The sequence below is a fragment of the Silene latifolia genome, chromosome 11, assembly GCF_048544455.1.
Source record: "Silene latifolia isolate original U9 population chromosome 11, ASM4854445v1, whole genome shotgun sequence".
NCBI lineage: Eukaryota > Viridiplantae > Streptophyta > Magnoliopsida > Caryophyllales > Caryophyllaceae > Silene > Silene latifolia.
The window spans coordinates 9,388,072-9,403,399 of NC_133536.1; the positions used below are offsets into that span (position 1 = coordinate 9,388,072).

The 15,328-nt window shown below is 34.9% G+C and overlaps 1 protein-coding gene across 2 annotated transcripts; it reads left to right on the forward strand.

Moving 5' to 3' along the window:
• The first annotated feature begins 823 nt into the window (after positions 1 to 823).
• LOC141610941 (sirohydrochlorin ferrochelatase, chloroplastic-like) lies at positions 824 to 4,232 on the forward strand. Of its 2 annotated transcripts, none has more exons than XM_074429257.1 (7): positions 824 to 1,094; positions 2,231 to 2,323; positions 2,416 to 2,633; positions 2,757 to 2,818; positions 3,136 to 3,246; positions 3,352 to 3,444; positions 3,901 to 4,232. In XM_074429257.1, exons 2-7 carry the CDS (start codon positions 2,277 to 2,279, stop codon positions 4,018 to 4,020), a joined length of 651 nt encoding a protein of 216 aa, XP_074285358.1. In that variant the 5' UTR covers positions 824 to 1,094; positions 2,231 to 2,276; the 3' UTR covers positions 4,021 to 4,232. The 2 variants fall into 2 exon arrangements, with proteins under 2 accessions (XP_074285358.1, XP_074285357.1); XM_074429256.1 differs by having other exon boundaries at positions 826 to 1,094; positions 2,401 to 2,633.
• The last annotated feature ends 11,096 nt before the right edge of the window (positions 4,233 to 15,328 follow it).

Sequence of the window (15,328 nt, forward strand, 5' to 3'; positions counted from 1 at the left end):
TATTTTCCAATTTTGCTTTTTTTATTTTACCTTGCTTCACATTCCTCAATCCGCCCAAGAACGATTGTCTATAGTCCATAGCGAGAACTTCACTCTTGAAAGTCTTAATATTGAGAATTAAGCTATACAAAACCCTTACATATTAAAAAAACTAGTTTTGGTTCAATTATTTGTTAAGGTGTTTAATGTTGATTGCTAGATGATGAATTGTTAGGGTCTTAATTGTGAGATGATCAATTTGTCTTATTTGTGAAAAATACCACCTTCATTTGACACTTAATTTCACATTTAGTTGCTACTCCCTCCATTTAACTCCACTTTATATGTATTTCTTTTTCGTCCATTTAACTCCACTTTACATGTTTCCTTTTTAGACCAAGAAAATGACCATTCTATCCTTATTCACACTCCATATTTACAAAAAATGTCATCTATACCCCACATTAATCCAGCATAAAACCCCACCTTTATACTCCCTCCAATTCACAATAAACCTCCCATTTCATTTTGGCACAAAAATTAAAGAAACACTACCCCACCATATAATTAAATTTGGACCACACAAATACACTACCCCACCATACAATTAAATTGGACCACACAACCACTTACCAAAATAGGAATTAGGGAGGTTATTGTGAATAACCGAAAAAGGAAATAGGGAGGTTTATTGTGAATTGGAGGGAGTATTTTTTTAACATTTTTAAGCCATCATTCTCTTTTCCTATGTACTTTTTAGGGCTTGTCTGAAATCCGCTCCTTAATACCCGTGCAAAAAGCAAACATGCGAATTAGAGTTGGAGTAGCTACTATGGAGGGGGACCCGGGGGTCCCGGGTTTCCTGTTTCCATTCATATCTCAAATTTCTCAATCGTCAAAAATTAGAACGACGTTTCCTCCTTAAAATCGTCCGTCAAACTCACCAGCCTCACCTGCTCACCAGTCACCACCACGGCACCACCACCCTCCTTGCCGCGACGTCCACCGCCGTAAGCCATTACCGCAGCTTTCTCAAACTCTTTTAACGGTTGCTTTTGGTTTGTTACCGGAGATAAGCTCGCCGTTGTCGAATCGTCCGGCCGTTTTCACCGCAGGTATGACCTCGCCGGTTCACCTTTATACCCTAAATTAATAACCCCCAACTTAATTTCTCAACTCTCAAACCCTAAATTAATAACCCCCAATTTAGTAGGATGTTTGCCAAGTTCAATATTTGAGGCAGTGTCCAGTACCAAACATGAAACTTGTTGATTGTTGTTCATGTTGTCTACTTGTTGCCTGATTCCTTGTTCTTTATTTTTTTAATTTTTGATGCTAATTACTACTACTCACTACTCACTGTCTGCCTGTAACTTCATTTGTTTGAGTACATTTAGTTGCTAGCTGTTATAGTATTATGTGTCATTTGTTTTGTCATTTTACGACTTTGTGGCCTTGTAAGTGACCAAATTTTAGATGTTGGCTAGAGGCATTCAAATTCCTTGTTTTTCAGCATGTATATTGCTTTTATCAAGCGTTTTAATGGTGAAATGGGTAATTCGGTACCCACTGGGGTAGATTTCTCATCCACGTTGGGCGGTGATTAATTTCAGCTGGTGGGTATGGGTATTGGGTACCGGTCCCCCTGCCTAATTATTGTGAAATTAAAATTCTTAGTTGAATTCCAATGGTTTCCATTCAAGTTTACGAATTTGGATGAAAAATTGAATCCCAACATTGCAATTTCTAAACATGGATTCAAGGAAACAAAATCATTTCTGAGTTTTAAAACACTACTCTAAATTAATCGATTACGTCGTAGTTGGAAACTGGAATTACATCCTACCTTACATGAGTAACATGACTACGTGTGTTGTTTTGACATATGGAAGGGTTTTTCTTGAATTCAGACCTCAAAAGTAAACCATCCTAGCTACTCCAGTGCCCTCGTTCAAATCGTATATGGTGACATTACGGAAGGACACTAAATTTTGAGATGAATTTGCAGCATTTGCCGTATTGTTGTGTGCTCTTTCTTGACATTTGAACTTGTATTTTCCAATTATCAACATCAAACATGTAAAAAGAATAGTATCAAGGTTTAGTATCACATATGGTCCTCCATTATAATGAAAATGTGACAAACATTACTTTCTTTTTCTTATTTTCACAATTAGTTATTGACTTTGGTTGCCTTTTAGTCATTTTATTATATTTCGCCTCTATTGATCCTTCATTTTTATCTTGCTAGGCTTCTCAATTGATGAGTGGGAGTATCAAGGCTTCAAAGAGCTCAGATGTCAATAAAGTTATTATACAGTTATCAACTTACTAACCCTAAGAGGTACCTGAGCCTCAAACTCTTTCACTTTGTTTTATTTTTCTTAAATGGTGGTTGATCATTCGTATTTATTTTTTAAGTGGTGTGGCGGTTAGCTTGACATCGACAAAATCAGCCAGAGGCAGACCAATAGAAGCTGCACCTGGATTTGTCAGATTAAGAAAAGATATCCAGCACAGTTGCTCGTCAAAAAGTGTACGCTGTGTAATGAGTGATACTAGCCTTCATGAGGGGGCTGTTGGTGTGGCTTATAAAGATGGTGTAGTCATCGTAGATCATGGATCTCGCCGCCAAGAGTCTAATGTCTTGTTGAGTAATTTCTTTTAGGACCACCTTTTTACTTTCCTTCACAAATGATTTCTTGACCAGTCTAGTTGTAAATGTTGATTGTTTTTGTGTTTCTGTATGTTAGTGTGATCGTGGTAGTGTATTGCAGATGAGTTCGTGATGATGTTCAAAAATAAAACCGGATACCCAATTGTTGAGCCTGCTCATATGGTAATCGCTTCGTTACTTGGAACAAATTTGGTACAAGTTTTTCACAGCAAGATGTATCTTCATGCATTGTATTACTGACTATGGTGTTCCATCCCCTGATTTGTGGTTTGGCACTTTGGCCCTCTCGCCCAAAGAATAGGCATTATGGTCTATGGGTACTGCGGGTTAATACACCATATTATATGGTGAATGGCTTGAAATAGAATTGGAGTAGTTGTCAGTTAATATCTAGACATGAAGTTACTTTTGTAGAACACCAATTCTTCACTGATTCTTTATTCCAATTCTAATGTCATTTTATCCTTACTGTTTTCTAGGAATTGGCAGAACCGTCTATCAGAGATGCCTTTGGTTCATGTGTCCAACAAGGGGCAAGTCGTGTGATTATAAGCCCATTCTTTCTCTTTCCTGGACGTCATTGGAATCAGGTAAGACGATCAGTGTTCCCTCTAGACTGCACTACAGCTGGGGTTGTAGGAGTTAGGGAGGTTCCAAATGAATGCTTGTCCTAATTCTTTCATGGGTGTGAATAGGATATTCCTCTACTAGCAGAAGCCGCTGCCTCCGAGTATCCTGGTATTCCTTATCTTGTCACAGCACCTTTGGGTCTTCACGAGTTACTTGTTGTATGTCCTTCATCTTCTTTCATTTTTTGCAACTGCATTGTATTTGATGCTTACATTCTGTCTCCCTACCGCCTACGTAGCCTGTTTTTTTTTCTTGGAAAATAGGAAGGGAACAAAATTAATTTGGCAGCTGGATTTATCAACATATATTTCTTTTAGCTTCACACATTCACGTTCCTTGAACTTAAAATTTTGAAAACGAAAGGATGCTTCAAAGCAAGTGATGTAGGTATATGTTCAATTTTAATTTTCTAGTACGAGCAAGGTATTTGTATTCATCCTCGATGCAAACACTAACAGAATGATGAGATGGAAACACTAACAGAATGATAAGATGGATTATAAGAAGGAATGTTACCTAACATAGTAACATATGATGCAAACACTAACAGAATGATAAGATGGATTATAAGAAGGAATGTTGTTTTTACTCGGGTTTGTTTTCTGATGTTGCAGGATGTTATGAAGGACAGAATTGATTACTGCTTAAGCCATGTTGACGGGAAAGTGGACGAGTGTGCAGTATGTGCAGGAACAGGCAAATGTAAAATCAAAGTCCAGGACTCCAAAACCTAAACCTAGAGTTTTGCATTCAATTTCATAGCTGCCAATTGTGATCAGCCTAGTTTTTATTTTAAAGTCGGGACAACACGTGGTCACGGCTTCACTACTGTTTTTGATTGTACTTGTGAATTGTGATTATATCTAATCACTAGAGTAAAACAAAGTTACTATAATTCTGGCTATCAGACTCAGAACCTCCATTAGTTTTGCAGTGTTTTTATGACCAAGATCTCCATGATTTCCAGAACTTCCTAAGGTTTTGGAATTTTGTCTTCCTTAATCCTTATAATGTGCTCTTGTGCACATTTCTAAACACTCTTTATAAGCACCAGCTTGTTTCTGGAACTTGCAGAAGAGGGGGACTGAGGGACAAACTTTGTTGATCAATGCATTGATTTGAGTTTGGAATCATTAGTAAGAGTTTATTCATCCCAGAAAGACTTAGGAAACTAGTAATAGATGAACCTCTTTAGAGATTTGTCAAATGAAACATTACCCAATTTACAAACCTCTCTAATAACAAACCCCTACATAGCACGGAGTAGTAAACAAAATTACAAATACAAACCTTTTTGAGTTTATATTATGGGACCACTACCAATTCCCTATCTACTAAAAGAACTAGGTTGAACGCCCGTGCGTTGCAACGGGTAATTAACTTAGGTTGGGAATCACTATTGTAGAGATAATCTCCCCTATCTACTAAAAATTCTCTTAGTTTCCCTCCAAAAGACATCTAACTAAATAAGGTAACAAGTAAAAAAAAATTATTACATTATTATCTTTTCAATTAATACATTCTTATAATTAAACTCTAATCTTTTAATTAAAATTCATATTTATAACTTTTTCATTAAAATTCATAATTTACTATGCAATCATTTCTATTTCCATAGATATTATTGTTCATCAGTTACCTCTAAAATTACGCAAACCTGCTTCTTATGTAATCTTTAACATAATTATTGTCATCACTTACACCCTAAAGTTGCGTAAATCTATTTCTTATATTATCTATCATCAGTTACACTCTAAATATGGTGTATATTTTAAAAGACGTAACAATTTTTTTTGTATTTTTTTTAATTAAAAATAAAAAAATATTAGTATAATTATTTGTAAATCGTCTTTTTAAGTGCGTGGTATACTGTATTTACCTGTTTTTGTTATAAGGTTTATACGCATTTTAATTAGATTTTACATTTTTACATCACTTAATTGTAATTTAATGTCATAAATTAGTTTCATGCAATGATATACAAAGTAAAAATGGTTTAAGACAAAAATAAGTTAACTTAAAGTGTCTTTTAATGGTAATAAAATTTCATTTTCTACTTCTTACTAAGATTATATTAATACATTATAACATTAAAGGTACAGTTAATTTATGCAATTAATTTAATAAGAATGTCTCTTTATAAAACAAAACTAAAAAATATCGTGCTGTAGCACGAGGATCTACTAAAAGAGCTCTTATTTTATTTAGGCGGGAAAACTAAGAGAATTTTTATTCTCTTAGTAGTAGGGGAGATGCACCAAAAACGTGGTCAAAGTAGCTTATTGAAAACAGTGCAGTCAAATAGCAAGAAAACAGACAAATAAATAGTTTTGGTGAATAATTTTGACATAATAATTATCCGGGTAATATACTCCCTCCAATGCACATCAAACTCCCAATTTGCTTTTTAAAGGTCGAAAATATAAATCTTTAAAAAATAAAACTTAAAAGTTAGTTCACAAAATTACTTATTTTTTGTGAAAAATTTTTAGGTGTCCCGGGTCTCCGTCTAGCTTATATCCTTCTAAGAGTTCGATTTGACAACGTGAAGTATCCTCTGCACACTTAAATAAATAGTTAATAGACTATACCTCCTGTGGTATAGTGTTAATATACAACCAAGGCTAGTTTAGTCTTTTCCATCCCTAATTTTTATTTTGGGATATTCTACATGGTATCCCTCAATTTTCCGACTTTCTACATAGTACCCCTACACTTTTTAAAACATACATGGTACCCCTAATTGTTGTCATTATCCCTAAGTGTACCCCTAAATTTTATCTTCCCTCAATTAAACTCAGTTTTATGCGTTAGGTAATGACTTGGGCGCGTAACCAAACTTGTCATTTATTATCCCATGACATAAGGACTCTATCGGGCTCAATATCCATCTCGATCCTAATATTTATTGATATATATGGGCTAAAAAGTTTTTGACGGAAAATTTATTGAATCCTTGCCAAATTATCATGTCCAAAGATGGATATTGAGCCTAATAGAGTCCTTATGTCATGGGATGATAAATGCCAGGCTTGCTTACGCGTCCAAGTAATCACTTAACGCCTAAAACTAAGTTTAATTGACGGAAAATAAAGTTTAGGGATACACTTAGTGATAATAACAACAATTAGGGGTACCATGTATGTTTTAAATACTGTAGGGGTACCATGCAACAATTAGGGGTACCATGTATGTTTTAAATACTGTAGGGGTACCATGTAGAATATCCCTTTTATTTTCCTAATTTATGTAAAACTAAATCAAAATTTTTGCTACTGAATATTCAACGCAGTCCAAAATTTTCTCCTCTCTCTTTCTCTCCATATTTTTCTAATTAATTTCAAGTATGCAATTACTCAATTATCTATTCCATCAATATTATTTTTTCATCTATAGTAATTCACAATCTTTAATCAAATCAAAGATCTATACAAGAGTTACAATCTATAGATGATGAGGCTTTTACGGTGGATGATTCAAATTTATCGCCAACAATAGAGAACGGAGTTTCTAAGGAATTTGGAATGTCAATGGAAATTGTTGCTTTTAATCAAGTATCAATGAATTTGGAAAGACAACTAGATGAGAAATCTCCTTATCAAGGTAATAATCGTTAGTTTTATGTGTTACGTCAATATATTTGTACTGAAACTTAGAATTTTCGTTATTAAATCCATGAATTTTTGCAATGGTATCTAATAGAAGATACGATTTGCGTCAATTTTACAAGGCTAAACTAGCTCGATAAGTCTGTTGAATAGCTCGTTAATTTTTCGACTTTGAATATATGTTCGGCTCGATAAGTTAGTTGAATAGCTCGTATAAGTTGTGAGTTTTGCTCTGTTTGTTTGATATATATTAAAATTTTAATTTTGTTCGGGAAAATTACATGATAGGTCAATAGGTTACTAGTATTGCTCATGACTGTTTGATATACATGATGATTTTACATTTGCTCGGCAAATTTACATGATAACTCAGTGGGTCGGTAGTTTTTGCAATTGGTTTCATAGTTTTGGCATTATACGTTGTATAAGATACTAGTAATTCTCATTTTTTTTTTTGCATCTTGTATCCTCAAGAATCAGTTGTGGACGAATGTATTTTGGTAGATGAAACAATAAATTTATCATCACCAATGGCCAGTGAGACTTTTAAGGAAATTGATACTTCAATGGAAATAGTATTATTGAAGTTAATATCAAAGGATTCGGAGAAACAACATGAAGCTATATATCCTCGTAAAGGTAATAGTCAATAATTGTTTGTTTACTCAATACTTTTATTGAATAGCTTAGTAAGTTACTTGTATTGCTCGAGATGTTTTGCGTATAATACATTATTAACTTAGCTCGGAAAATTTATATGATAGCTCATTAAATCATAATTTGTTAATATCGTTAGACGTTGAACGGTAATTTAATCTAAATGTAATACGTCATTGATATATTTTTTCAGGTGCCAAAAGTTCTTTTTCTTGTGTTGAAGCTGAGCAATCGGAATTGATTGGGCGTATATTTGATTCAAACGCTGATGCTTATGAAGCTTATTCAAAGCCGCTAAGACTCGTGCAGAGAAAGGGGGGATAGAGCTGGAGTTGTGCCTCCTACTAATAATCATGGTAATAGCCACGTCGATCTTCACGATATTCTGATGTCGTCGTAGGATTTATCATTTATAGTTTTTTTAAACTTGTAATTTAGCTTTGTTGAAACTTATTTAGTAGTAGTTGTAGTCGTTTAATTCAGTGTGTTTGTTTCATATGGACACAAATTCTATTAGTTTATGGTTGTATTTATGATGAGATTTAAAAGATGCGTCATAGTCATGGTTTATTGCAATCTAGCATATTAAATTACCGAGCTCGAAATCTTTCTTACGCAGCTCAAATTCTTTCTTGCGGTCTTGCGGAGCTCGAAAAGTAGACATGGTTTATGCAATCTAGTGTATAAAATTACAGAGCTCGACATCTTTCTTAAGTAGTTCGAATAGTTACATACGTAGCTCGAAACCTTTATTACAAAAATTTGTACGTAGTCATGTTAATTTCAATTTAGCGTATAAAATTACAGAGCTCGAAACCTTTTTTTTGTAGCTCTAATAGTTACATATGGAGCTCGAAACCTTTCTTGCAAAAATTTGTACATGGTCATGGTTTATTGCAATTTTTAACGTATAAAATTACAGAGTTCGAAACCTTACTTACGAAGCTCGAAACCTTTCTTTAGGAAATTTGTATATAGTTATTGTTTATTGCAATTTTAGCGTATAAAATTACAGAGCTCAAAACATTTCTTACGAAGCTCGAAACCTTTGTTACGGAGCTCGAAAAGAAAGCTCAAATTGTATCATACAAAACTTGAAATTTTAGAATATGCCCAAAAAATACAGTCATGTTATTCCAATCTTGTACCTCGAACATGAAATAGTTATTATCTTAAAAAATAACATACATAGTTACGGTCTATAAGAAAAATTCGTATAATAAATCACTTGGAGACTTTTTGAACTAGCTCCTCGACCAAAAAACATGCTTTGATTTAACTTCATTTCTCACATAGTTGACAATCTCGAAGGCGTATTTGATTCTCAAGTTATGCAGCGGCTTGAACTGTTGCAACCCAAAAAAAAAAAAAAAATCAGGAAGTAACTTTAAAATAAGACCAAAAATAAGTATGCATTCTGTAAAAAAAACAACGGTATTACCTTTCATTTCTCAAGTCCTACGTCTCATCCCTCTAAGCCATTTCCTTTGTATGTCTCCATATGCCGCATCGTATATATAGCAGAATCATTATGATTTGACTGATCATGCCATTTCATTTGAAGCCTTATAGGCTTGAGGGTACGGACCCGGATTGCTTTATGGGGAAACTGTTTACTAGTTAACCACTTCCCAAGGAATTCTTGCTAAGTGTTGATACACATATGTAAAACAAAAACATATAAGTTTAATATTAAACACACTAAAATTTTCCGTAAAGCATCAACAGTAAGTAATTTATTAACATATATTGCATACCAATTTTGAGGGAACTTCCATATTTTTTCAAAGATGTCCGTCCCTCGGTCTTATTGTCTAAGAATTCGTATCTTTCCATCTTTGCTGAAAGATTGAAGCATGCGACGGAAAAGTGTTCATGTAAGAACATGAGAAAGAAGAAGAGTTGAATATGGTCTACATTCTTGAAGTCACTCCACGATTGAAGGTACATGTCCAAGTCACTTTTGAAACCCGAATATGATGTTTCATTGTCATCATCATTGAATATTTTGGACTGTTTCAACAAAAATAGAGTTAGTATTAATAAAATTATGAATATGAATATAGTGTCGTGTGTAATGTGTTCATGATACTTATTGAGATCTTAATAAATTTTAGAGCTCGATAAGTATATGACAAAAGCTCCAAAAATTTTTAGCACGGCTCGAGTCGTTTTTAAAGCTTGATAAGTATATGACAAAAGCTCCAAAAGTTATTAGCATAGCTCGAGTCGTTTTCTGAGCTCGATAAGTAAATGACAAAAGCTCCAAAAGTTTTTAGCACAACCCGAGTTGTTTCGTTGAGAAGATTAAATTCAATATCATAGTAACTTGTTTTATTGTTTAAGTGAAAAACAAAATCATCAAGAAGATAAAACCCTAACTATATTTCAATCTAGCACATCAGAATAACCAACTGTAATTTCGTGATGCATAATGAACAAAAATTAGGGTTATGGTGGTGGTTTACCTAAAATTATAAAATACATGTAAATAAACAAAGTGATAGACAAAATTACCTCGGAATGTTGTTAGATGCACTCGGAATGTTGTTTGATGCATTTTTTCTTCTTGCTGGTATTGGTGATTGATGTTTTTCCATTAGAGAATGAGAGCAATGGAGTTTTCCAGAGAAGTGTGGAGTTGAGAGGTGAGTAATTGTTTTTTTTAGGAATTTAGGTTTTTTTTTGTTTTTCTTAATATTGGGATGGATAATTGGGCCAGTTGTATAATTCTCATATACAACTGGTTGTAGGATAGAATTTGTGCCCTTAAACTACACACCCCTAAATTAAGTTCTCTCAAATTCCAACCATACAACCTCCTAAATCGTTCATAATTTCTTCAATTATACAATACAAATCGAATATATAACATGTTTTGGGTTGGTTAATTATAAATTATACATGAAATTAGTGTTCATTAATTAGAATTATATATGGACTATTAAGGGTTTTGGTTTTATTAAGGTGTTGTTTGGTGGTTTGTGGTGGTTAAGGTTGGCGTAGATGGAGGGGCGGTTGGGAGGACGATATGGGTCTGGCGGTCGTCGGAATCGAGAGGGAGTGAGGTGTTTGATGAAGGGGGGCGAGTAAAATAGGAGGTCGTCGACGGATTATGCCGGAGATTCGCCAGTGGCCGACGAGATGAGGGTCGGCAGGGTGAAAGTGGGCAAATAGGGTGGTTGATGGTGGTTGCTGGTGGAGGAAGTGGTGTTAAATTGAATTACACCTTTTTTTTTCTTTTACGTGGTAGAAGGAGAGAGAAAGGATGAGGGAGTTTGGGAGGTAAGAAATGAGAGGAGCAGTATTGGAAAAGTGTACTGTATTGAGTAAAATTTGTACTGCGAAAATCAACACCCTACAACAATTGATTGGTTAATTATTTTACTAAATGCTTATTAACTATTCTTAAATTGTACATATTCGTAAAGTTTGCATATGTTCGGGCCGGGCCGTGCCAAAATTCGGACCGTAAAGTCGGCCCAAGCCCGGTCCTATTGTGTTGAATCGGGCCTAAAATCGATGCCCAAGCCCGGGGAAAATTCGGGTTGGGCTGGGTCAGGCTAGCGGGCCTGGGCAATACAATCAGCTATACTATAGTTAACAAAAGGTCAAAATAAAATATTTCTCCGTCCTATCAATTGTTCACATAAAAAAAAGTAGAACATAATAGAGTTGGATATCGCTGGCTCAGCCCACAATAGTCGACCCCGATAACGGGCTCACTCATCTCCCAGCCCATTGACCCACCCTAGGCCCGTACCACCTACTCGGGCTGGGCTCGAGCTCACTCATTCGCATTTCCCAGCTCACAGTGAACAGCCCTGTGGAGTCTATTGATCGAATACGAAAGAGGGGGGGGGGGGGGGTGAATTGAGTATTAAAAACGATGACCGCTTTTTCGAAATATATGATATAAATTAATTACTTGATTTTATTGATTAAAATCAACTAATTAAATTATTAACAATAAATGCAAAATCGAAATAACAATAATAAAGAGAGAGAGAAAGAGAGACACACAGAATTTTGAAGTGGTTCAGTTTCACAAGTCGAAACCTACGTCCACTATTCTCGATTAATAATTTTTAGTACCTTTCTCCGGATTACAAAAATTACCAATCCACTCGTATAATCAACTATATGATTATAACTCAGATTGAGTATCGCTAAATACTCTAGGTTGCTCTTACGTTAATAAGAAAAATACAACGATAAATACTAATCTCACGTTATGCGAGTGAGTATACTATCCTTGTGTATTTAATATCCAATAACGATTTTTCTTCGAGTGATTGACAAATTTGATGCGTGATTTTTGTATAAGCAAATATAAAAATAAGAATTAAAGCTCAAATGATTTTTGCTTAAAAATATTTTTCTCTCTTGAAATTTGTAGATGTGTGTGTCAACCATTAATGTTGAATGAATGAGAGTATTTATAGTAGAGAGGATTAGGGTTTGGAATGTTCTGGAATTAGGGCATAGGAATGTTCTGGAAACAAATGACTTGAAGAACAAGAAAGAAGCAAAGGAAGGAGTTTGGCCTCCCTAGGGATTCGGCCACCCTAGGGTTTCGGCCTCCTAGTGTTCGGCCCACCTAGGGTTCGGCCACTAGGGTTTGGCCGGCCTCTAGGCCTCCATCGGTCCATTACTTGCTTCTTTAGCCCGCAACAAAACGAGATAGAATTTAGTTAAAGCCCTAGGTTGCATGACGATATAAATATCGTGTTACAAACCAATAGTTTATTTAACTTAAATTCTAATTAATTAATTCCAACAAAAATAAATACTCTCTTATTTTATAAATCACTAAAAATATATTTTCCAAAAATTAACGCATCATTTTTGTCTAGCAATGAAGTTATGTCTATTAGGTCATAACTTCACTAACCTTTAAATCAAACAAAGTAAAACCATTACCGAATGACGACCTATACTATCTAATCTTCAGTAGATCTTCAGTAAACGAATCGTCTCTTCACAAGTCTCTCATCTTGAGTCTCGTGGTTGATTTCCAATCTTGATCTTGCTTGAATGCATCGATCAAATGTATTTGAAGTTGTACCTCCTAGGTCCAAACTTCAAGCTTGCGTCATTGTAATTGTTCCTTTCTAAATAAAGACTTAAGCACACAATTACACGCATATGTTTATATATTAACTTCACATACAAATCATTACTGTCATTATCAAAACAATTAATAAGGACTAAAGGTCCAACAAATTCCCCCTTTTTGATGATGACAAGTCTCCTATGATTTGTGTCTAAGTCTAGTTCCCCCTCAACATAATACTTCCCAAATTATAGAACAGTTGAGCGCAGAAACTAAAGATCTCTTCAAAGTTATAACTATAGAACGCCATGAGAGAATTAACTTTGAGACGGTCGCAAATCATAAAAACAATTCCCCCTCTTGGCATCATTGAAAAGATAAGAACAAACATAAAACGACCAGAATAATATATTATGAGACAAGAAATAATCATGAAAAACATAATATATTAAACGCAATCTAGTTCTTAATTAGCATAATAATATTATAAACTGAAATCACACAAGGAATAATGCGGAAATGAAAAAGCTAATATCCATAAGAATGGATTTTTATTGTGAGCAAAGGAAGTAAAAAGATAAGGCGAAGGTGAATGGATTAGGGCAAGAAGGTCAAGGGTATCGCGGGCTTGGCGGGTTGGACCGTGGTCGGGTGCGGTATTCCAAGTCCTCGAGTCGCGCATGACAATGGTCGAGAAGGGCAGCTTGAGCGGTTAATCGAGTATCAAAGTTACCAATCCTCAAAGTCATTGCTTTAACTGCTTCATATATAGTTTGCATCTCAGACCTCATCTCCTTCCCAGATTGCAAAAGATCATCACCAAATTTAACCAAACTAGCCATACCTTCCTTTATTTGAACAGACTCAGAGTGAGTTCGTACGGCGGCCTTACAGACACTGTCGAGGCGTGTTTCAAACCGAGATAACACGGTTTGGATATGAGCCGCGCTAACCTCACTTGGTCCACTAGTGTCAACTCTCCTCTTTCTTTGAATAAGATCAAACAATTCTTCTAATTTCTTGTCTTGTTCATTAATCCTTCCAAGAATAGAAGTAAAGTTTGAATCCATCTTAGAATCCAACATATCAATGCTCACATTACTTTTTCCTCCTTTTTCTCCTTTTGTCTCAAAATCTAATTCGTTGCCATTAATAACGAGCTTCATATAAGATAGATAAAGATCGCTCATCTCGTCATTAGTGATAACTCCATAACTTTGTTTCCCAATAATTCCTTTCTTCTCCAAGATTCGAGATATCCAATTCCCATAAGGCAAACTCAAGGTAGAAGCTAAATCATCCATTTTAGCCGTTACACTAGCTTGTACAATTTTATGAAACACAAGCAAGGGTAGACTAACCTTTTCACCTTCAAGCCAAGCCTTCATCATAATCATCTCATGTGCCCCGAATTTATCTCTACCTTCTTTTCGAGGAACAATAGTATTCCAAAGAAAGTTCAAAAAGAACCTTAATTTAGGCGACAACTTTACAGTCAAGATAGTCTCAGACGAAGTTGCATCTTGTTTGAAATACCGTTTCACTATCAACCTTTTTTCAGGTGACACACCTCCCCATTCTACGCTTGGATTGATCTCAGTTCCTCCTTCAGGAACTCGAGCCAAGTCGCAGAAATCACCAGGTGAGACTTTTATGGAAGTCTCATTGACCACAGCAAATAAATTTTCTTCCTTAAGATGAACAGAAGCATAAAATTGATATACCTCAATAGGAAAGACAGGACCACTTACAGCAACAATATTTTCCCATCCTTGATCCTTGAGAAAATTTCTGAAAAACCCAAGTGCTTTGTATTTCTTTAACCAATCAATCGAATATACTCGTCCTGCATGAATGCGATATTGAGCAACTTGATTGATATCTCTTCTTTCTCCTTGAGTTAGTCTAAGATTATTTAGTCCATTGTTGGTGTAATCATCCATATGCTGTGCGTAAAGGATACGTGAAGAACCATCTAGAAGTTTATAGTTCTCAGTCTTTGTACTTACCTCAATTTCCGAAACCATCTTTCCCTTACCCTTGAACAATTTTCTTCGCTTGGTGAGGTTGGAGGGTTGGTCGGCAAGGGACCGTGGGGAACGAGGGGGTTCGGCCGGTGAGGTGGAGCGAGTGCGAGGCGGTGATTGACTTACCTTCTTTCTAATAACAACATGTTTCTTTGATTGAAAACGGGTTGTAGGTTGATTAGTCATTATGAAAATAAAAGATAGAAGGTAATTAGGGTTTAGAGATTATAATTGATGAGAATTATGGAGAGATTAACGGGGTATAAATAACATAAGGAATTTGAGTTTAGGTAAGAATAGGATTCTTTAAAAGATAGAGAATAATACCAGTTTCCTTATTTCTTTAATGCCTTCCTTTTTTTTTCGGCATCTTTCCTTTTTTTTTTGTTTCGTGCCTTTTTTTTTTTTCACGGCACTTTCCTTTTTTTTTTTTTTTTTTTTTCACTTTTTTTTTTTTTTTTTTTTTTTTTTTTTTTTGGCATTATCTCCTATTTGATATAAGATTAGGAAAGAAAATCTTAAGATGGAGTTTAGGTAGGATTTGTGTAGGAGTATAATAAGATAGAATTATCTTTATTATATTAAGGCAGTTTATTGTAGATTTTGTCGATTTTTGTAAGGAAATGTGATTATGCAGAATATAAAATACTACCATACACATAAGCAAGATATAACACGTAAAATAAATATTATT